The 22,898-nt window shown below is 41.4% G+C and overlaps 1 protein-coding gene across 2 annotated transcripts in view; it reads left to right on the forward strand.

The window, feature by feature from the left end:
• Window positions 1–8,896, forward strand: part of raver1 (ribonucleoprotein, PTB-binding 1) — a 9,836-nt gene extending 940 nt beyond the window's left edge. Inside the window, exons 2-14 of one of the 2 annotated variants that reach the window (XM_054607154.1) lie at window positions 819–885; window positions 2,395–2,864; window positions 4,150–4,341; window positions 4,443–4,563; window positions 4,652–4,752; window positions 5,323–5,404; window positions 5,758–5,939; window positions 6,050–6,131; window positions 6,261–6,403; window positions 6,530–6,589; window positions 6,666–6,800; window positions 6,975–7,040; window positions 7,177–8,896. In XM_054607154.1, the coding sequence (XP_054463129.1) occupies window positions 819–885; window positions 2,395–2,864; window positions 4,150–4,341; window positions 4,443–4,563; window positions 4,652–4,752; window positions 5,323–5,404; window positions 5,758–5,939; window positions 6,050–6,131; window positions 6,261–6,403; window positions 6,530–6,589; window positions 6,666–6,800; window positions 6,975–7,040; window positions 7,177–7,323 (1,848 nt within the window). In that variant the 3' untranslated portion in view covers window positions 7,324–8,896. The remainder of the gene's footprint in view (window positions 1–818; window positions 886–2,394; window positions 2,865–4,149; window positions 4,342–4,442; window positions 4,564–4,651; window positions 4,753–5,322; window positions 5,405–5,757; window positions 5,940–6,049; window positions 6,132–6,260; window positions 6,404–6,529; window positions 6,590–6,665; window positions 6,801–6,974; window positions 7,041–7,176) is intronic. The other variant, XM_054607155.1, reaches the window with a different exon arrangement.
• Window positions 8,897–22,898: the final 14,002 nt, after the last annotated feature.

A 22,898-nucleotide genomic window follows, 5' to 3' on the forward strand; every position in this document is an offset into this window, starting at 1 on the left:
ATTTTTAATATATATACATCTTTTTTTTATATATATATATATATTTTTTTTAAATATATCTCTCTATCTATATATATATATATATATATATATATAGATATAGATTTTTATATCTAGCTATATATATTTTCTTTTTTATATTTATATATATATATATATATATATTTAAAATGTATATCTATCTACAGATAGATAGCTATATATAGATATATATTTTTTATATGTATGTTTTTTTTTTTTTTTTTTATATATATATATATATATATATATTTAAAATGTATATCTATCTACAGATAGATGTGTATATATAGATATATACATTTATTTTGTATAATAAAGGTCTCCATCAGCCCACCATGTTGTTGGCCGGGTTTGGTCAGTGATTTACTCATGATGCCACACTTTCTCTGGGAGCGTGCCTGACTCGTGGGGCTCTGCCTGCGGGCCGTACCATTGTTCACTGAGGGGGGGCCTGCGGGAGTTCGAGATGTCAGTTGCTCTACAACAAAAGGTGGAAGGTGTGCAGACAAAACGTTTCGGAAAATGCTAGACAGCAGACTGCAGCGCAGAACAATTTCTCCTGCAACAACAATGAGTCGGTTGTTGACCTCTGACCTCCTCACAGGTGCAGCTTGTTGCTGGATTCCCATTGGGCATGAATGAGTTAATTGTGTGATGACCAAAATCTGCAATGTACAATTACATGATGGCCAAAATCCTACATTTAAAAAGTCAAATGCTTTGCTTTTATGTTGTTATTATTATTATTATTTAAATATCTTGATGTAATGATTTGTCTTTTCTTTTCCAATGTTTAGGAGGTCCATGAGCTGTTGGGCAACTATGACTTGAAGTACTGCTTTGTTGACAAATACAAGGGCACAGGTTGGTGTGACTGCTTAACCACAAAACAAATGCTATCTTTCACTATGTTGGACTAATTATGGCTCAGTAGTTTAATACATAAGATGTAAATAACAGTTTTTGCATCTATATGTTCGGACTACAGTTTGTTTGAAGGAAAGGTCATCCTGCTAGCTAATGACATTTTTCGAGTAATCGTTTTCTCCAAGTGACTTCATGTTGGAAATTAATGTACATGACAGAATTGGAAATTGAAGGATTATTATAAGTTATGTAAAAAGAATCGCCTGTCGTATAGAAAGCCTGCAAGCAAAACTGTATTTCCATAGCACATGTCATTAATCTACTTGTGAGGTTCTCATGACAGCCAGGTGCATTGTTGCCTGTTCTTCTTGACAAATAGAACAACTCGCTCGTCACAATGTCGAACACAAAGTCATCAATTTGTATGCAGCAAGAAAAGCGGTTTCTACCATTAAAACACCAAAATAATCAGTTTTAAATGATCCTTAGGGCGGTGAATCAACCTTGTATGCCCCCAAAATGTGAGCTGTGTCTTAATTCAGGGGAATTGCCTGTTTACGATCCAAGTGTCTGAAAGATCAGCGTGCTATTAAAAGTCTCCAAATACAATTTGACAGGAAGAACCGACATTTAAAAACAAAACCAGCAGCGTAGTGGCAGAAAATTGCAAGAGCCAGATGGTAAATTCAGAATATGCCTGTTATCGACCATACTGTTAAGTTGCATAAAGATGTGCTTTTGTACATAATCTATTTGCCTGGTAATTTAACTTTATTTAAAAAAAATGGGGATTTATAATGACAACAATCTTTCATCCTCACATTCTGCTTCTCTTTAAAAACATGGGTAACAGGATGTTTGATGACACGGGGCTCTGGTGTACCCATCACCACGGTAACAAGCTTCTGTCACATTGGTAGTCGTTCTTAAAGTGTGTGCCAATAACATCGAAACTCAAAAATATCCAGATTTGACCTTTTTAGCTATCAACATGCTGCTCAGCCAGGTTAAACGCCCTGGATTGCTGTCGGCTGTGATGACATGAGTTGTAGTCCCAGTTAGGGAAGCGTTGCCGTGACAGACAGCTGGTGTGTGTTGTGACATTGTGCCACCAGCGTTGTCTTTTATCAGACCTGCTGAAAGAAAAACGGTGTGACACCCAAGTTTGCCTTCCCGAGACCTGCTGTACATGACAGTTACAAGAGGGTTTTAAATCAAATCCCTTGCATTTGATTGGACTGCTAAAAAGTGGGCGGGCTTAGAAGATAATTTACTATAAAAATACAAGAAATTTATATTTTTTTGTACGCTTTTATTTTGTTAAATAGATACTTATTATTATCGGGGATGTGATCTAAAAGGGTTAAAGGGGCATTTCATCTTGACTTTAACGCTGACTTATCAAATGTCACTTTCTACATTACATTACATTACAGTCATTTAGCAGTTCACTCACTTTACACCAACTGTGTTTATTGTCTCTCTCTCTTCCTCCGTCACCCTCAGCCTTTGTGACACTGCTCAACGGGGAACAGGCGCAGTGTGCCATCAAAGACTTCCACCAGCATGTGCTGCGGGACCGGGAGATCTCCGTGCAGCTGCAGCCAACAGACGCCCTGCTGTGCATCGCCAACCTGCCCCGCGCGTTCACCCAGCAGCAGTTTGAGGAGCTGGTGCGACCCTTCGGTAACCTGGAGCGCTGCTTTCTGGTCTACAGCGCCTCCACGGGCCACTCCAAGGGCTACGGCTTTGTGGAGTACATGAAGAAGGACTCTGCTGCCAGGGCCAAGTCCGAGCTGTTGGGAAAGCAGCTGGGCTCCCGCATGCTGTATGTGCACTGGACTGAAGTGGGCTCCCTCACGTATCCACTCCTGCACTCTAAATGCCTGTGCGTGGACCGCCTGCCCCCGAGCCTGCTGACCGCCCAAGACCTCCGCCACGCCCTGTCGGACACCCATGCGCCAGTCTTCTGCCAGGTCAGATTCAACACACACGAACACGCTGCTGCAAATTACTGCGATTTCAGAAGGATGCATCATCCAGGTTGTATTTTACAGAAAGAATGATGAATACACCAGTTTAGATCTGAAAGGATTCGTCTCTTTATCATTAGGGGATTGACAGAAAATGACTCTGCAGCTATTGTTCAAATTGATTAATGCTTAGTTATTTCTTTTCAAGTAGAACTACCAGCTGGGTTCTGGTGTTGATGGAGGTGTGTGTGTGGGCTGAATCATCTTGTCAAATTGTTTTCCATATTTGATCTCGCTGTACCTTTTCACCTCTACCCCAGTTTTTCCTGTGGCCACTCAAAGTTTCTATAGCAATGAGCATTGCTGGTTTCTATGGTGAGAAACCAGCAATGCTGTCAGGTGCCAGGTGGTGTCATTCAGCAGGCTTTTCTGGAATGAGAGAGAGAGAGAGAGAGAGAGAGGGGTGTCCTTTTAGCACAGCATGCATGGTAGTCCTTTTTTCTGCTGGTTCAAGGTTTTTTTGTTTTTTTTAGGATTGTAGCAAAGGCAGTGACGGTTGAAAGTCATGTGATCATTTTAAGGAACCACTTTAGCTTCCCAGCTCTAGTTTTAACAAGATATACTGGCCTGGTTATGAGCTATTAAAACCTGATGGTATTAAATCATGAGATCACATCTACAGACGGATGGTGAGTAAAGGGACCGATGAGGAAATTCGATTTCAGTAAATCATTTGAGTCTTAAATGCAAAGCCGCTATATGAGAACCTGTCAATTCTAGAAAGTAGTTCTAGTAAAATATATTCCTGTTTGAGCATTGATTCAAATACATTTCAGGTGTTTAAGGGAACATTAATGTGCTTTTAGATACTTTGTCAGCTAAGATCTCTTTAGTCGACTAATCTTTTTTTCTTTTTTATGTTTTTCATGCCCAATGACCTTTTTCAAAAACTTACGAGCAAATCTTTGGTAAACACAACAGTTAAAGTGGTGCTTCTGTGTTACTCTTTGTGGAGAAACTCGAGTTTTACAAATAAAGCAACTAATCGATTAGTGTTGGTCGACTAACACTCGTACCACTGGGTCTCCAGCCGGGCCAGAGAGGCGGTACATAAAGACCAGATACAGCTTTCCCGATCAAAGCCTTGAATATTCACTGTTAATTATCTACTGAAGCTCCTGAGCCAACATGTATTCGGGACAGTCTTACTTGTATTTAGCAGCAGAACTTTGGCTCATTTTTAGTCTGTTTTTTTTTTTTTTTTTTTTTTTTTTTTCCCACACCCCAGTTGGCTCAGGGACAAGACGGAAGCTTCCGGCGGTTTACGGTGTTGGAGTTCGCCTCAGCTGACATGGCCGAGGACGCTCAGCGACTCACTGACGGCAGGCTGCTGGGCGGGACACACATCAGGGTGTCCTTCTGCGCCCCCGGCCCTCCTGGAAGAAGCATGTTGGCTGCTCTGATCGCTGCCCAAACCATGGTATGTACATCCCATGGATACACTGCATCCACATGTCCATAGCTGTTGAGTTTGCCATTGCTCCTGTGCTGATTGCCCGACTCGTGGCCTCTCCCTTCAAGGCTGTGAACAGGGGTAAAGGTCTCCTCCCGGACCCTACAGCCATGCAGATACTTACAGGCCTCAACAACCCCGCCACCCTCAAGATGCTGCTGAACCCTCTGTCACAGGGACCCAAACAAGGTGAGGAGTCCTCCCCTGATCTTCATTAATGCCTTCATTGGAGGATTAGCTCTGGTTCTTGTGATCCTGACGTCCCCTTTGTGTGCAGGCCTCCTCGGGGCAGCCCCTCAGATGCCCCTGCTGGCCAACCCCGCCCTCTCCGCCGCCCTGCTCCAGCTGCTCCTTCAGAACCAGGCCAAGGCCCAGCAGGTACTGCTTCCTTTCCGCCTCTCTCTCTGTCTTGTGCCTCCTTTTGCTGCTCTGCCTGTTTTCATCTCTCCTCTCCTGTTCATATATCCTTTATTTTTATTTTTTTTATCAACTCCCTGTTCTTTCCCTCTTTACCATCAGCAAGCCTTTCTGGGAAATCATCTTCTGTGGGCTCAGGTGCTGCACAATAAAGAAAACCCTCTAGTGCCTTGTGTGAGTGCTAATGGTGTTTGTGTGTGGCTATCGCTGTGTGAGGTGGTGGTGGTTAAGACTTTTTTTTTTTTGTGTGATTTGTGATAGAAAACGCAATGCCTTGGTGGGTAAGCTGGCTAGGAAACTTGTTTTTGTGTGGGCTGTACTTTTGAGTGGTGCTGAGTGATGTAGTAGGTGTGCTCCATTGTGCACAAAAAGTGTAAATACCCACTCCTGTAGGGACATGGTTTCATATGTGGTGAGTAATGCTCGCTGCTGACTAAGCGTGCCGGCGTGGTGCAGCAGTTCTTCACCACTGGAGTGTTGCAGCCGGGCCGTGTGACCCTCTAGTGACACTGAACTCTCTCCTCTGGCCAGCAGGCAGGACTCATCGGGGACAATCCTCTGGCTGCTCTGCCTGTCCAGCAGGGAGTCCATCTGCACGGAGACCTGCCCCAAGGTTTGGCATCCGCCGACTCCAGCCGTCGCTCCTTGAACCGCAGACTGCATGTTTATGCTTTGCCTGTGATGCTAAACATCTGTTTCCCTCTTTGCCTGTTACTCACGGGTTCTCCTCTTTACGTTGGTCACGATGTTTTGGTCACGACGCTAAATGAGTCTTGATGTTGCGTAGTAGAATTCCATAACACTTAACTATTGACATTCACTGGATTAGGTTGCATCTGTAAGTTAAAGAAAAAACATGTTTCAAGCAAACCTGACTCACTGATTTTTATGTTAAAACACAAACAAGAATTCAAACGGATCGAAACATCAGTTATTTAAGAACAGGCCTCTTTCTATATCCTCTAGGTGGTCTCGGTCTTCAGACAGATCCCCTAAAGCCAATGCAACTTGGCAGAGGGCTGACAAGGGAGCAGGACTCCCCCACAGCGGCGTGCACCTTCCCCCAGACTTCCTCTCCCACCCTGCAGGGCATCTCCATGCCCCTGATGGGTGGCATGATGGGCGCAGATGGCCTCACAGCGCAGGGGGTGAGGGCCCGAGTTATTTGCATAATGTTTTCTACCGCGTGTATTTGTGTTCAGCCTTCTATCAAGAGTAAATAAATGGTAAGGATGACTCTCCTTCTCCCTCCTGTCAGGTCTCCATACTAGGAGATCCTCCCAAAGATATGAACCATCCCCAGAGCACCTTCCTCGGTGTCAACAATGTTTTCCCTTCAGGTGAGGAGTTTTATTATTTTTTTTGCATGCCGTGCTTCTGATTTTCCTAATTGTCAGTCTGTTGTTGTTTTGCTGCATCAACTCGGTTAAATATATTCCAGCATATAATGTCTGTCTGCACTACTTCAGGAGGAAGCTGCAGACCTCACCCCTACAGGAAGAGGCCTACACTAAGTAACGTGTCCAACCAGCACACGCACCCGAGCATTCAGCCCAACTACAACCTGCGCTACCAGGATTCCTACAGCCCAGAATATCCTCCTCTACACCAGGTAACCACCAGGCTTCCACTGCTTTTCTGGATGAATGTACAGTTTGTGTGCGGCCGCTGATGGCTGCTCATTCAGTAGCCCATGTGATGTGATCTGTTCTGATGCCCGTGTGGTGTTTCTCCTCAGGATCCTCTGGCCCACTTGTATGAGCAGCAGGAGAACCTGAGTGCTGGATTCGGTCAGCAGGTAGTGTGTGAGCATTCTCTAAATATTTTTGGATCACATGCGTGCTGCTCTGTAGTGACACGGTTTGTCTCTGCAGCTCTCTCGTCAGCCCGACTACAGTGATCGGTTCCCTCAGTACAGCTACCCTCCCAGTGAACCCATGTCCTCCTACTTCAGCTCAGAGCCCGAGGGCTCCGGTAACGGTGGCCTCCCTACCACCCATCTCAACCGGGTAAGCCTAAAGCTTTGAACTCTTATTTATTTATTAATGTATTCTTAAATAAGCTCTGGTTTGGTTTCAAACTATAAAGGTCAGATTAGGTTTCAAGGAAAAGCCCACGTTCAATAATGACTGTTTTGCTTGAGTGCTTCAGTGTATTGAGTTGAGTTGTTTGTCTGATCTCAGGCTGTGGGAATGCCTCCTGTGAGCCACACCAACAACTACCCACCAGGCCTGGGGAACGCTGTCAAGGTCATTTAAACACTTTCATATCTATGCCCTTTTTTATTATTATTATTATTGTCTGATCTTGTTGTACATGTTTTTACTTTTTGTACCAAGCTGCTCTTTATTGATTTTATGACTTCTTTTTTTACCAATATTTTAGACTCCCATCGGCAGCCACAAGCGTTTGTTCTCCCGGCTGATCCCGTCTCCGGAGCCGAGCCCTGAGGGCGGCTACGTGGGCCAGCACTCCCAGGGCCTCGGTGGTCATTACGCAGACTCCTACCTAAAGCGAAAGCGTATATTCTAACTACGGCCGACTGCCTCCTCTGGTCTCTTCCAATGAACTGCGTGGCGTGGTGGTCCTTTTGGATTTGTCTCCTGTGTACTCCTGGTAGTGACCCCTGGGGGGCGCCGGGGAGCGCAGCCTGTTGCTTTATGGACAGTTGTGTCACTCCATTGGAATTCTTGGTGGTTGTATTTTTTTTGTTGTGTATATATATGATTTTAGTGTGTTGGTAAATTAAGTTTTTACTTTTTTTTTTAAAATTATCTTTTAGTTTCCTGTTGAAAAACTTGTACAGTGAGAAAAAATGGTTAAAAAGCAAATGAAGTATTTCCTCTTAAGCATTTTTTTAAATTCCTGTGTTGAGTGTGGTGTATCAGCAGAGCTACAGATAGTTTGGACTGTTTTGAATGGCAGCCATAGTCTGCTTTTTATAATGTTTGACATCCCACTAAAGTGATGCTGTCCACGACTTCAGGCAAAGGGACTTGCATAGTATTAAGAACAAGCTTTACTTTTTAAATTGCCCTCCTAATTCATGTAAAAAGTTCATTAGTTTGTGTAATGAGATGGTGTTTTGGTGTTTTTACACAGGGTTGTTTTCTTTTGCTGTATGACTCTATTTCTGGATTCAGCCTCTCCTCATTGGTCAACATGCAGCGTTCCATCCACCAATGACGGCTGCATGTGCCCGGCTGTGTATCATGACCGGTGGAGCTTTTTACCACTCTGGCATGTTTTCTCAAGCCTTAACTTTTTCCACGTCGTTTGTCCCTTTTGATCCACACCCTCCAGCTTGTTTACGGTGTCCGTTTTTCTACACTGGTTGTCGAGTGATGCACTTGGAGGTCACAATCCTCATCTGTTCTCACCTCTATAAGATGCCCTTTTCAAGTCTCCGCTCACTCAGATGTTCAGGAGTTGAATATTTTCTGTGTTTTATGTGAGTTCTGTTTTGATAAGTTTTAAATATTGAATGTGTTGAAGTCCAAACACCTCACCTCCATGGTTGAGTTGGGTGGGTGGGTGGGGCGGTGGACGTGTGCCATCTCTGGAGTCTGGGGAAGTACTAATGGAAGCTAGTGGCAGGTGATTGGTTGGTGACATGGCTGTCCTTGTTTATCTTTCCTTTTTTTCCCCAATAATTATCTGGTTGACAGTTTGATTGTGAAAACCCATTACCTCTGACATCTGCTAGAATATGCAGCTACACTTGAGCCTTAACAGTGTTTTCTGTGATCTCATCCTGCCCTGTGTTGGCTTCCATCTACATTTACCTTTTTCTGTGTTATTTGCTGTGTAAATAGTTGAGCTTGATCAATTTTTCCCGAGTCCAAGAAGTTTTTGTTTTCTTTAATCATACCTGCCTCTGGTCTGGTGTTTTGAATGGATTTGCTGCTCCTTTTGTGTTTTTGTCGTTTTGCCTGTGTGCTTGGACACCGCTGACGTGACGCCGCAGCAGACCGCTCATGTTGTGTACGGACCAAGAGATGCAGCCGTACTGTTTGAGGATCATTGTGAACCGCCATCTTCTCATCTGTGCCTCCACGGTTGTCTCTGTATGTGCGAGTGTGTGATGTGAGCAAGTAAATGTTATTTAAACTCATGCTGTTGTGAACTCATCATTTTAAAAAGAGAAACAAACTAAGACTAATCATATTAGTTAACATATTTCTGTATTTTATCAAAAACCTTTTTTCATGTTTGGTTGAGAACATAATTTGCTCTTAAAGCAAACTCTTAAGAGTTTTAAATTACGACTTTAATTCCCAAATCAATTTCAGAACTGAGTTGAGTGACTAAACAGATTTGCATAATTTGAGTAAAATGTCTGCCTGAAAACCCAGAATGCAAAAAGAGCTAAATATATATATTTTTTCTGTTGAATGTTAGAACTTCTATCAATGACTAAGTGGACCAGTTTGTAGGGTTTAGAGAAATCTATTGGCGGAAACGGAATATATTTATAACTGTTATCCTTTGTGTTTAATCACCTGACACTAAGAATCGTCCTCTTCATAACGCTATATTTCTACAGTAGCCCAGAAAGGGAAAAACCAAATGCTGGCTTTTAAATTGTTGATGTGATCAATCAATAGAGGACCTATTTACCACTCGAATAATGTAAAAGTTCCATCAATACTTGTCGTGGGTGAGGCACAAGGAAACACAGGTTTTAAGCTCAAAACAGGGTTTATTATCGTGGAAACACAAAAATATTAGATAAAACAAACTATTGCAAAGAAATTACCTAGCAACATGACAAACGAATGTAATCTAAATGTGTGTTTTCTCTAGAAACCAGTGCTTTGTCAAAGTTGCTAATAAACAAATTCTGTACCAAACAAACTGGTGTTTTATGTCATTTTAGGTGATTGCAAATGAAAAACAGGTGATGTGAGTGAATGTGTGAGACCTTTAACCTTTCATTGAGGGCACGGCAACCACAATAGTAAAAAGCCAACTGGGAGAAGTGACGCCGGCACCAAAGTAACAAAAGCCTTTTTAGTAATGCATCCTTAAATATGTAATGCGCTAAAAATGTTCTACAAACATGTGTTTTTGAGCTAAATTAAAAGGAACACCATACTGATCTTTTAGCCTGATTTCTGTTATCACTGAACCAGAACTGCCTGCTCTACCAGCCGATGATTTGCGGACTGGCAACCAAACATAAAATAAATGTTTTGCAGAAGGGCTTTGAGGAATGGGTGCAGCGAGATCTTTTCTTTTGTTGCCCAAAGTTGAAAATAATTGCAGTCTTGTGAGTAATAACTTCATAACCTTTGACTCTTCCTGTGTACTTCAGCTACATCCTGTTACCAGGTGGCTCCGGCTGGCTCCATCAGAGCGGTGCTGCTGTGAATGTGTATGAATGTTAAACAAGTTATTGCTGAGAGGATGAATTGTGCTCCCTGAATGAATAATTTAACAACAGTCTCAGTCAGTTATCAGCTCTAAAGGCTGCTAATAACAGGCTGCCGAAGAAAAAGAAACAGGGAATGTGTCAAACTGAAATACATTTCGCTGTGATAAGACTTTCATTAAAATACAAACTGAACAGTGAGCTGTTCTTATAGTCCCGGTGTTTTCTGTCGAGGTAAAGGCAGGTCAGATTGCGTTTAAGGCCGGCGGCCAGGGCGATCGTGGAAACACTAAGCCTGTTGGATTGAGGTGATTGGGGGCAAGAGGCGGTGAAGAGAGCTCCTCTTCCTCCCAGACGCCATCAGGATGAAAGGTTTTGATTAGCTGTTATTCTTGTGGACCCGCTGACCCTCGAGCTGATGGAGCTCTCCCCTGATGGGCAAAAACACAACTGCACTACACTGGTCATAAAACTCTCCTATTTCTCAACACGGATATTGTTTTTGACGTTTTAATTTGAGTTTGGGTCCAGTCACTTCATAAATAAGTCTAACAGAGAACAGATCCCGTTTTCTGTCATCATTCTGTAAAAGACAATGGAAGTGAAGAGATGATGGAGTTGTTGTTCAGACCATCTGGCGTTATATTAATGTTCTTTCTTTAAGCAGCCGCTGGGGTTATTTCTGCAATATTTGTCTGCAATGCTTCAGGCACCCTTGAATTATGTTCTCATACCTGCAGCCAGAGTTACCCAGAGTTCTCAGAGGAATCCACCGCGGCTCGGTGGACGCTGTGTCAGACACATTTAGATTTCTGCCTTTCATATTTCCACCCACACAGTCACCCTGCACAGTAGCTGGTGAATGCTGCTGAAACCTTGCGATTCTCCCAAACGCAGCTCTGAAGGAGGAAGAGCTCTGAAGGCAGATCGCTGCAGCATCATTTATCAGCTAAACACACACATGAGGGGAAAGTAATAGATTACTGTATGTGTGTGTGTGTGTGTGCTGAACGTGAAACTCCCTCTCCTGTTATCACCCCATGTGTGTTGAATAGAAACGGGTTTATTAAAATATACAGATTCACTGATTAAATGTAAAACACACTAAATTCACATGTGCTGTGATTTATTACGGTTTTATTTCAGTATAGAGCAACAACCAAAAGAGGGTATGTCACAAGAGCTGTTTATAGCAGGATTAGTCATAGAAAACAGCCCACTCCCCCCAGTGACAAACAGTCTATAAAACAGTCCAACATCCAGGAGAAAGCTACGAGTCTGAGGAGACGCTGAGGCGCTCCTGCTTATACATCCAGACAAGATTATATTATAGTAGGGATTTCAATTTCTGAGCCAGAACACTAACCTTGATCCCCCTGAAATAAGCTCGGCTATTGTTACGCTCCTCTTTTTCATCTCTTCCAGTCGATCCTCTGTGTAATTGTATATCAGCGTGACACAGGCACAACAAGATAAGATAACCACTTCAGGTTATTATGGGGAAATAAAAGATAAGTTTTTGTTCTGATGCACTGAAACAACACACCTGGATTCTGAAAGGAAGAGGGGAAAACATGTAGCTGATGGTAATCCAGACATTGACATCAGTAGTCAAATGAACCTGGTTTAAACTATCAGGCTATTCAAAGCAAAGCACCGTCGAGGTAACATGGAATCCAGAAATCTTTCCACCACACACCAAAAAACTCACCTCTGAAAGAATCTCTTCCTCCCCTCCCCCGTTGAATCATGTCTTCTGTCCCATATCGTCCTCCTCAACATTATTAGCCTTCATTTTTATCTAGAGGCGCAGCTCTTGTTCCTCTTATCTCCTCTGTTTCCACCTGTCTCTTTCATGATCACTATTAAATTACAAGATATTTCATATATATTCTCTATCTCTGATTGGTTCCTTTTCTATTCCTATCTCCATGTTTGATCTAAGAATGGAATATAAGACGTTTCTTTTATGTGGAACTCTTTGTATATTGCTAAAAGCATTTAAGGAGTGAATGTAAAAACAGACCAACAACAAAGCAGATTTTTATTCTTTATTATGTCAAAAATAGAATGTCTTCAAAGGCAAAATGTAGACAGAACATGCCCGCACTGTCAAATACCAATCAGATCCACCCTTATTAGCCAAGTGTGTGTGCATGGAATCTCTTTCTGTCTCTCTAACAACGCTGGACAGATGAAAGATGAAGGTAAACAGTGGCTCTAGAGAGAAAGCCTTTTACGTTGTTACGTCACCCGAAGGCCGCCGTAGTTCTCGGAGTGATCGGAGTGGTATTCAATATGTTGCAATCTTCAACCTCACCACCAGGTGTCACTAAATCCTGCACAGTGTCCCTTTAAATTGTTAGCGTGATCAATTCAAAGAGGACCTGTTCAACACTTGAATAATGTAAAATTATTATCAATAGTAATAATAAAAGCATGTGTGGTTGAGGGCAAAGAACAGACAGGATGTTATGTACACAAATAGTGAACAAGATAGGTGTTTATATATATATACAGTATATAATAAATTAATAAAACAATAAAATAAAAACAAAATGTCTATATACAAGTAAGATGACTGTGCTGGATCCCCACAGCTAAACGACTTCATCAGCCTCAGTCGTTTATTTAGAGGCTAATTAGTGTGGCAGTTTTCAGTTAAGTTGTTTTCACTAATTTCAACTGTAGGCTACTGTTAACTATTAGCATTAGGTAGCTTACAGTCCATGGTTTGTTTTTTGACCTAATGTTAGCACTCATTTGGTGGTTGCCTGGCAACAATACAAAAAAAAGTAAGATGCAGCCAACTGCGTATAAAGCTGTCTGGTTGAGCAACAGAAAGGCGTCGTGGTGCTCCTCTGTCTGAAGGGGAACACAGGAAGCCGCCTCTCAGAGCGCCGTCTCCTCTCTGAACCGTCTCTGACTTTAAGCACAAATTCTGACAAGACTGACAAGCTGAGCACACCTTCAGGCCCAGGGAGCAGTCACGCCTTTCAAACATAAAAGCCTCAAAAAAGTAAATTGGGCCCTGTCATAGTAGCGCGCACTGCGTCTTAACCGCCTTTACGCCACTAACTGACGGATCCTTTAATTTAATTTTCCCTGGTAGTCTGTAAAGTTTCACCATTAGCATATCTCACACCAGTAAGTGCATTGCAGATGCACATATGGTGCAAAAGAACAACCCTGCGGTCATTCTGACACTTGATTCTCATTTCCAGTTGCCATTACAGCTCCACTACATCATTAGTAGAAGTTTCTAGAAGCTCTCAGATCTAGTTATCGGGTCATTTAAGATCTCACTGGTCCTCAGCTTGTCCCTGAAGTGAAACCTCGCCGCCCTGTTGCAACATTTCCCGGTCTAGCTCCTCCTCATGTCAGCGGCATCTCATTGGTTTGGAGGAAAAACAAGAACATGCTTTAGTGAAAATGAGGTGAAAAGTGGTGGCTCGCTCTCGCTGCTTGTGAGGAACTCGTCCCAGGATCTGAGGATTTGTGCAGCTCTGGTTTACTCAAAGGAACACACAGAGTGGACAAGAGGGCCGTCCAACCCACCACTGCACCTCTACAGAAAAAGACAATCCAAAGCTTTGTCAGGGATCCTTTCTAATATAAAAGCCCTGAAACGCTGGTACACATTGCTGCACGTCTAATCATGCATTTATTTCACCCCTCTCTCTCTCTCTCTCTCTCTCTCTCTCTCTCTCTCTCTCTCTCTCTCTCTCCTACATACATGTAACCACACACATGCAGACACACTCACATACGTGCCACTTAGCTGCCAGACTATTGCTCACTGTCAGGAAGGGGGTGTGGATTAATATTTCATGGCCCTCCACTGGCAGAAACTGGATCCATTTCCCAGCATTCCCTGGTGTGTAGACTTGGTGTGGGCCAGAGGCCAGACGGGCAGCTGATGGTCTGCTTGATGGGCAGAGCAGGATGGCCTTCTGTGATTGGCTGTGAGCCGCAGTAACTGCTCACAAATTCAGTTTAAGATAATCTTCTACCACGCACACACTGCAGCATCAGTAGCATATTAAGATATACTAAAGAATCTATTGGTAGCAAACAACCATGTCATACTAATGTGATGGTAATGAGGGTAACAGGCTACATTTTGGTGAAGGAAACACTGGTGTGGCCATTTTCCCAGACGTCTCTTGACCTTCACCTCAAGATTTGTAAATGAAAATGTGTTTGGTATTTGTTTGCATGTAGCATAAATGTGCAAAATTGCATAAATTTGGTATGACTGGAAAGATGAGACTCTTGATGATGTTAGTTAATTTCACATACTGAGACTTCACTTGTCTTCACTGCATAAAATTACCTTTTGTGATCTCAAGAAAAGTAACAGCCTCATTACATTTTAAAACCACAAACTACAGTCCCGCTGCGTTTGGAGGATGTATGGTTTTCCTTCGTACGTTGACAATAAGAGGATTGCTTAGAACTTTCCACAACAGCAGCGATCACTATCCAATCGGTGAACATGTAATTCTTGCAGAAATCTCCAAATGTGAAAAGTTTTTGATACCAGCATGGAATTTTCTATGATGTTCCTCGTGGTCTTGTTGTCTTAATGTGTTTTTTTTGGATGGATTTTTGACAATTTTGATCAATTCTCGAATGGTAAAAAAATATTAAATTTAGCACCAAATCTGAGGTCAAAAGGTTTAAAAGTTTTAGATGATGTGCACCACTTCTCTGTTGTGTCCACTGTTGACCTGCTATCTCCCTTTAAAGATCCCCCGTCCCCCGATAGAGAAGACAAAAAGGTTCCATAGCAAAGGGGGGTGGAGTAGAAGAGGTTCAAATCAAAATGGCGAGGACGCATTACACACATGGTCTGCACAACCCTCTGATCCACCCATACTTAGTCAGTAAGACTGCTTGGCATTTCAATTATTCCTCACAGTATGAATGAGAGCCATTTGGCTATAAAATAAATCAGATGCTCACTAAATGAAGTGTGCAGCTGACTCAAGCAAGAGACAAGAATTTCTTTTTCCACATCACAGTGGAGAACTGCAGTCTGCATTGTGGTCTGTGGTCATTTCCTCATCCACTGCATCCCGACATCATTACTTTCTTTATTTATGAATAATAATAAAAATATATATATATATATACAGGAGGATTTGACATAAAGTCCCTTTTCTGCATCAAATAGAACATTTCATATCCCTTCAATGTAGTTTTGTATTCCAAAAAAAAAAGTGTAGTCCGATAAAAGTGTACTTGTACTGGATAGAAAAACATCATTACCGTGTTACTTTCAGATGGTGTGTATGGTTTGTGTTTTTGGTCAAGGTTTTGTGCAGATGAAGGTCGTGTGACCAGAAGTCTGAGTATTTCATAAAATACAGCACTACGTGTGTGGGCTTTTTATTTTGCCTTCCTACTTGGTCAAGGTTTTTCAGATGAAAAGAAAGCATCAAGTTTCTTTTGTTCGCGTGCAAGAATTAGGACTCTTTGTGAGCTCGTTCACATCCAGATGAAGCCACTGAATCGTGTCTTTAATTGTGCTGAAATTGTTCTAATTGTCCTTCAGAGAGGAATTCCTTACAGAGCAATTCAATTCAATTGTAAATTCATATTTCTATTTTTAAGGCCCAAGTGTTTCCCTGAGAAACAATACTCTAATCTGTGATTGTGATAAACAGCCTGGGGTTTCTCAATTAGGGGTTTTCTGAACCCAAGCAGCCTTTTAATGAAACAGCATTGTTTTATGGAGATTATAATAGGAATATAAAGTGATTTTATTTTTCCTGCATCTGTTACAGACAGCTTTTTCATTTTTTCCATTTTCACTTTCTAAGGACAGGTACTACAAACTGACAATTTTCTCTCAAGGAGACAGTATTGAATGCACTTTAGAACAGCTGCCCTGAGAGAAAATAATCATTTAAAGTTGAAATTCAATGCAGGTTTATTCGGTGTTGTAGCAAGGATGTTCAGTTAGAACAGAACAACATCAAACCACAGAGTAATCACATGTTTTAAGGTCAATAGTCAAAACATATTCTTTTCATTTTTAAGCTAATAACAATCTTAATGAAAAAAAGCATCTTCACACTCAAATCTGTGCAAAATCGCCTGGAGAGCTTCTTCAAAGTAAGAAAAGGTATCAAGTGATTGTAGCTCCAGCTCCTTAGGAACGTCTGAGACCGGATGAGCATTGTTTTCATCTCTAAGCTCAATAAATTGCAATTAAACTTGTTGTTTTGTGTGAATTCTGAAGAGGCAGTGGTTCGTGAAAGAGCCCAGATATAAGAGTTCTCAGATATTATTTTATAACCATCAAACAAGTCATGGTTGGATGTATTTCAAAGAAATACTAACACGATTTTGTTGGTGTCAGCCCTCCCTCTGGTTTTGTGAATAGACAAAGCCTTTTGAACTGCTTGTGATATACAATACTGACCTTGACACCGTTGACCTTTAATTTAAAATTGAAATAATTTAGATTATCTTTGCCTATACAATCTAAATTTCGAAGGCAATACCTCCACTATAACCAAGATCCCATTAATATTGATACCACTGAATGTCTTCTGCTACTCTTAACTACAACTGGGACTGTACATTTAATGAATATGAACCAAAATACACCATTTTTGATACAATTAAAAGAATATATACTCAGGCAATGTTTTGGCCAATGTTTGCTGTTCACATGTTGACCTTTTATTGGGGGTCTTACTTCAAAACACTATTTATTTCCATAAAGCCCAAATTACAAAATCTCTCAAAAACATTTAAATACCAATAAACACAATGAATATAAATATTAATCAATAATCACATATGAGTGAGGAGCTCCATGCTATACAGGCAGATTAATGTGGAATGTCACGGCCCACAGTGGATTGTGAGGTATCCACAGATTCGTCTCAGCAAGGTGAACAGAATGACATCTGTCTTGTTGGTGTGAGTGCTTCGATACATCCACCGGGTGGCCACGAACAGCCAGAAAGTCAATGAAAGTCAGTCAAACTTGACTAAGATGTCTGCTGAGTCCTCCCTGAAGCAAACTGCAACTTCCCGTCACCTCCAACTTTACTGTTGAACTGTAAGTAACTAATGCTGGTTCTGGAGAAGAATAACAAATGCCTTGTTGAAATATTTTGGCAGAGACATAGATTTATGTTAGTGTGACTGTAAATGTGAAGTTTCACCGTTTAGTTCCTCCATTAACTGCAGACATTGATTGTTTCTAGTCGTGGTGTGGTAAGGTGATTGAGAAAGCATGGAAGTTTCAGCTATGCCAACAATTGTAGATCTGTTGACCAGGAAACAACTTCATAAAGAGTTAATGCCAGCGGTCGGCCATGTGTATTTCTCCAGTAGGTTTATTTTGCCGGCACATCAGACATAGATGTCAACATCAACACCCTCTGACCCTCAGAATAAATGAGCATAAAGCAGCTAAACGATCCCTCATCAGTCTGACATTTTCAGTTTGGCATATTCAACAACCCTTTTAATGCAAAAGGCAGAAAACAAGTTCAATTGTGCTTTTTTCTCATTCAGCTGAGAAAACACGTCTAAAATTAGGCCCTGGCTAATAAAGGCACCGACAAAATGATTAATGCTTCTGTGTTGTGGTTGAACTACTGCGATGCTTCTCTGCGGCCCTTCGCCAAGCTGCTTTAGTTATAATGCTGCTGCTGCTTTTTCTCTGAAGGTTACCACAAAAATGCCAAATTACTTTAAATTGCTTTGAGTTTTGTGGAAAGCATTTCATGATCAAGTACCACAGTGTATGTGTGAATACTCCTAGGTCCATTAGGTCCTCAAGACAAGAGTTCTTGTTCATTCCAGATGGTATTTTTGGTGCTTAATTTATGATCCATACTGAAATAGCCAGTGATGCTCACTCCAGGGTACAAAAACATTTTCACATTGCTATTTATTGTCTACGTGTCTGATCGTCTGCTGCATTTAAACCCTCCAGTCCTCTCAGGTCGTCTGTGGCAGGTCGGCTTTCTGTCTAAATTGTCAAAATTGGACGCAGAGAAGCAGCGTTCAGTTTTATGCTCCATTATAACTGGAACAAACTCCCAGAAAAATGCAACTCACACTTAATTTCAATCTAGGCTGAAGACTTTTCAGCCTCACTTTTATTAAATAATTTCTTACCCTGCACTGTAACTTTTATTCTCATATTTTATACCAAACCTACTCTATTTTAGCTTCCTTTTATTTTCTATACTGTAGGATTTTTAAATGACAATTAAATGATTTTGAACGTGTCTTGCCTTAAAGGCTCATACAATATTACTTGAACCTGTGCCCAATTTTCAGCCACTTCATCTGAAGCAGCTTCATGTCATTAATCATGAACTATACTAAACACACTTTGTTGTAAAATCATAGCTCAAAGCAATATTTCTTCACATCAAACAGAATGCAGCATTAGTGTCTCTGGACACGAGCGCAGAGAAAAATAATGCTTTCATTTAGGTTCAGGCAAAAAAGCAAAGCATGTGGACAAGAGGAGAGCAGCTTTTTAGAGGGTAAGTCTATTTCTAAAGCCACTAATTACAGTACAGACAGAAACCAGACACCGCTGCTCTGTGAGGCTGATGATCACCAGAAAACAAAACTGTTGGTTTAGGGGTTTACACCGTGGGTCTGTTTATGGTTATGCACTTGTTTCTCCACAATAAATGATAAATATGTTGATTTATATAAAGAATACAGGTCAAATTTTGACAGTTAAAAACATTGGTTTTAGTGTAAAGTCTCCTAATGTGCCCTACTTTTCTTTCTAGTCACGTTCTTCCCTTCTGTTTGAATCTATATCTGAGCCGAGGCGACGCCACTGGGGAGAAATGAGGGAAAGCTTATAGAGGACCCAAAGGAAAAAAGCAGACTTTTAGTTAATTCTTAGTGGCACCACTGCTTCTCCAGTACAGCTCTCCTCCTGCTGCAGCGTGCCACACACAGACGGCAGCAGTCGTCTGTCTCTGACGGCCTCCGGCTAATGAGCCTGACTCGCCTGAGGTGTGAGGCCTGAGGTCAGAGCGGCCTGCGCTGTAGTTCAGCCGGCCAGCATTGGAAGGAGCCGACTCTGACTTATATAGAGTTATCTCAGTCTGGATCTGTTTTTTGATTTAGTTTATGTACTTTGATGCCCTCCTGGTTTGATGCAGTAAAAAGCAACACATTGGCACCAAGAGGTTCAATTCAACGATTCATAGCTGTCCGTGCCTGCGTTCACGCTATTCAGAGCATCACTCCCGAGAGCAGAAGAGGAAAACCTTCGAAAGGTTTACAGTACATCAAGACATCAAGACATCCGTCTGTCTGTATTTATTAGCTCCTTATCTGTGTCAGAGTGACCGGAGGCAACAGGCGGGGCCGCCCAGATGTCCTGTTTCCCAGCACAGCTCTCCTCAATCAATCTGAAGGCGCTTCCATGTCAGCTGAGGCCGAGGCTGCAGTGAGTCCAGCCTCGGTGCCTCCTGGTGGGCTGGTCACCGATAGGAAACGTGACCTTAACCCCTCTCAGTGCTCGACTCTTGACTGCGAGGTCCTGGCGGAACTTCTTTTTATTTTCCAGAGCATTAACGTGTGCTCCGTCTCTTACACCACTCTGATAACTAAGGAACATTTCTTTTCCATTTAATGTTCCCACATTTAAGGGAAAGAGTGAGTATGTTCCATCTAAAAATGGCACAATGATTCAGGAATGAAACCCGGTCTCAGAGTTGAAAACGCTTCAAATGCAACGAGAACAAAAGGTTGACACATCTGCAGAGATCAAAGATGCTCCTTAATGTCCCCGACCTGAAGACTGTCTAGACCACAGCTGCAGCTCTGATTAGTTTGACATCTTTAATCAACACCAGGCTTGATTTGAAAGGTAGAAACTCACCCACAACATTTCATTCATGCTTCCAAACCTTTGTTGTGTCAACGAACTGGCTCCAAAGCGAGAAGTTGTTTTGTCATCATGTGAGATTTGCTGGTCAAAATGTTGAGATGTGTTTTCAACACGGCAGACAAACCTGAAGATGTTTCTCACAAACCTGTGTTTCGTTGACACTGACAACTCTATGACACAAGAATGTCCTTTTTGTCCATCTGATTGCTACTTTGTATCACACTGAGCTTTTAGATTTTGATTTCAACAGCAGCTCAACCTCTATCGGTCAGTACTATACGACATTGTAGTACACAGAAAAAGGGTATTTGCACATTTGTACATTAAATGTGTTTGTGTACCAACATGTTACAGAAAATGTGCCACAAAATGACATAAACTCCAATGATTAAAGATGCTTAGGAGTCGAGAAGAATGTGACAATATCACTGACAATCAACTCATCAGTTTTAATTAGCAAACCATGTGCAAATGGTAAATGTGAAAAATGAAGCCAACTGTTTCATTCTCATTCAAGAATTGAGACAAGGTAAATGAGAAAAACTGTAATACCTGAGTGTTTTATTACAGTTTAATGTAAACTGTCAATCTAATGTCCTTTAAATAGAGAGACAGACTGCACTTTTGGAACAAATGAACTGTAAGATTAATTAATTAAATCAAAAGATCTTACTGGCCCATATTTCTTACTAATTTACCACATCTCAATTTCCAGCTATGTGAATAGAAATCCACTTGATATTGAGACGTGAGTCTGACATGGATCCCCCTTATTTTTGTCAAAGTTACATTGTTGTTGTGTATATTTTAAGTCACTACCAGACTCCTATGCTACATAAACACAGTGGCAGGCCTTAGGCTGTTGCCGTGGCAGTGATTTAAGGCGAGACACGTTATTCATGCACTGGTCAACTTAGAGATTTTGGGGCTTTCTTGCTTCCATAACATGTCTTCTATCAGACTATTTGAAAGAAATCTTACAAAATACACATTTATGTGTTTATTTGACTACTTTGTCTATTTGCGTCTGTAGTTTTTTTTCCTAAATTCACCAAAAATGTGCAATAGGTAATAAATGCCTCATTAGCATATTTAAAAATACAATTTCGGAACACACAAAAAATAATTTTCTTAATGTAAGCAATCAAATGGGGAAGTTTCATGGTTTCATATATATATCAGTTCACTTCAGTTTTAACCTGTAGGGTCTTCAAAATGTATGTCATTTCACAATACATATATCTTTAAAGGCCTTTTTTTTTTTTTTTTTTTTATCAAAAAAGAGTTTTGTCTCAGAATCTGAGCCAGAAATCTTCACTTCAGCAGCACTTGCATTCACCAAACATAACATTCCTATCTATATTCTGAAGGCTTTTACAGAGGGGTTTGTTTATATATTATTCATAGCCTGGTTTATAACATTTTATTCACAAAAACATGGTGGAAATTGGTTTTTTATGACTGTATTTTCAGATTTATGGAGTGATAAAAGATATCAAAAATTCCCTCTGTAAAAACCTTTGCCTTTTATATGTCAACAAAATGAAATGAGAATATTGAACCTGGCTTTTATACGATGTTCAGATTTCTGTTCTGGAAAAGTATGTTTCACATAGTACATAATAGAATTTAATAAAATGACATTTCAGAAACTGAGATAAAAACATTGCCTTAATGTAAATGCTGATATATTTCAGTTAATTAAATATTGTGTCTGTTGTGTCTTGTCTAAATGTAGGCTGCAGACCAAAAACACTGAAGTAGACATTGATCCCAGACTGACAGAGGTCAGCTCGTTGCCTCAGATGTCACCATCCAAAGTGTTTGACAGTAAAACCATTAGCTGTGGTGGCCCTGATGGGAACACGACCTTTTACCTGACAGCGTGAGAGCCCTGCACTGCTCCCACAGCAACAGCACAGCGTTCACTGATGTTCCTCATCTAAAAATACTGGGTGCAGGAACACATTACATTACAGTCATTTAGCAGACGCTTTTATCCAAAGCGACTTACAATAAGTGTATTCAACATAGGTATTCAAGAGAACTACTAGTCACCAGAAGTCATAAGTGCATCTCCTTTCTTAAACAAGCATCTTAAAGCATAAACCAGAGCAAAAGTACAGTGCAGAGGCAAATTACTACGAAAACAATAATTGCAACAGACTAATCCGAATACAATACGTGCTACAAACTACACTTCATGGGAGGGACTGGAGGGGTGGACACAAAGACATGAACTCCTCAAGCATGGACGTGGAAGTCAAAGTGACAATGCTCAGCTCCAAATAGGTACAGTGATGAGCAGTGGCATGTTAGGGAAGATTACACTGCCTGATCTTGTGAGCAAGCTTCTCTCCCGGCTGCAATCATTTCAGCAATTTACTGTATGTTTTGTTTTCTGTCAAGGAAATGCGCAGTGAATGCACACATGGGGCAAAACAGAATGGATGAGCACATAAAAGGTTCAAAACCCTCCAGTGCTGGCAAATCACTGAGGAGAACAACCACCCAACCACAGATAGACTAGAGAGAGAGAGAGAGAGAGAGAGAGAGAGAGAGAGAGAGGGGAGAGAGAGAGAGAGAGAGAGAGAGAGAGGAGAGAGAGGAGGAGGGAGAGCGTTGTGGAGAAACCAATGTTTGTCGTCGAACTCCAGCAAATATGAAGATGGGAAGATGTGAAGATAATGGCCCACAGTGAACAGGATGAGTGAATTATCAATGTGTTTCCTTTTATGATGCATTCTGACAAAAGCAAACCTGGAGAAAAGAGAGTCTGGACAGCAAGGGACAAAGGATCGCTTGTGTGGGGTTGTCCATCCATTCCTCACA

This window comes from Anoplopoma fimbria, chromosome 11 (genome assembly GCF_027596085.1).
Source record: "Anoplopoma fimbria isolate UVic2021 breed Golden Eagle Sablefish chromosome 11, Afim_UVic_2022, whole genome shotgun sequence".
Lineage (NCBI taxonomy): Eukaryota > Metazoa > Chordata > Actinopteri > Perciformes > Anoplopomatidae > Anoplopoma > Anoplopoma fimbria.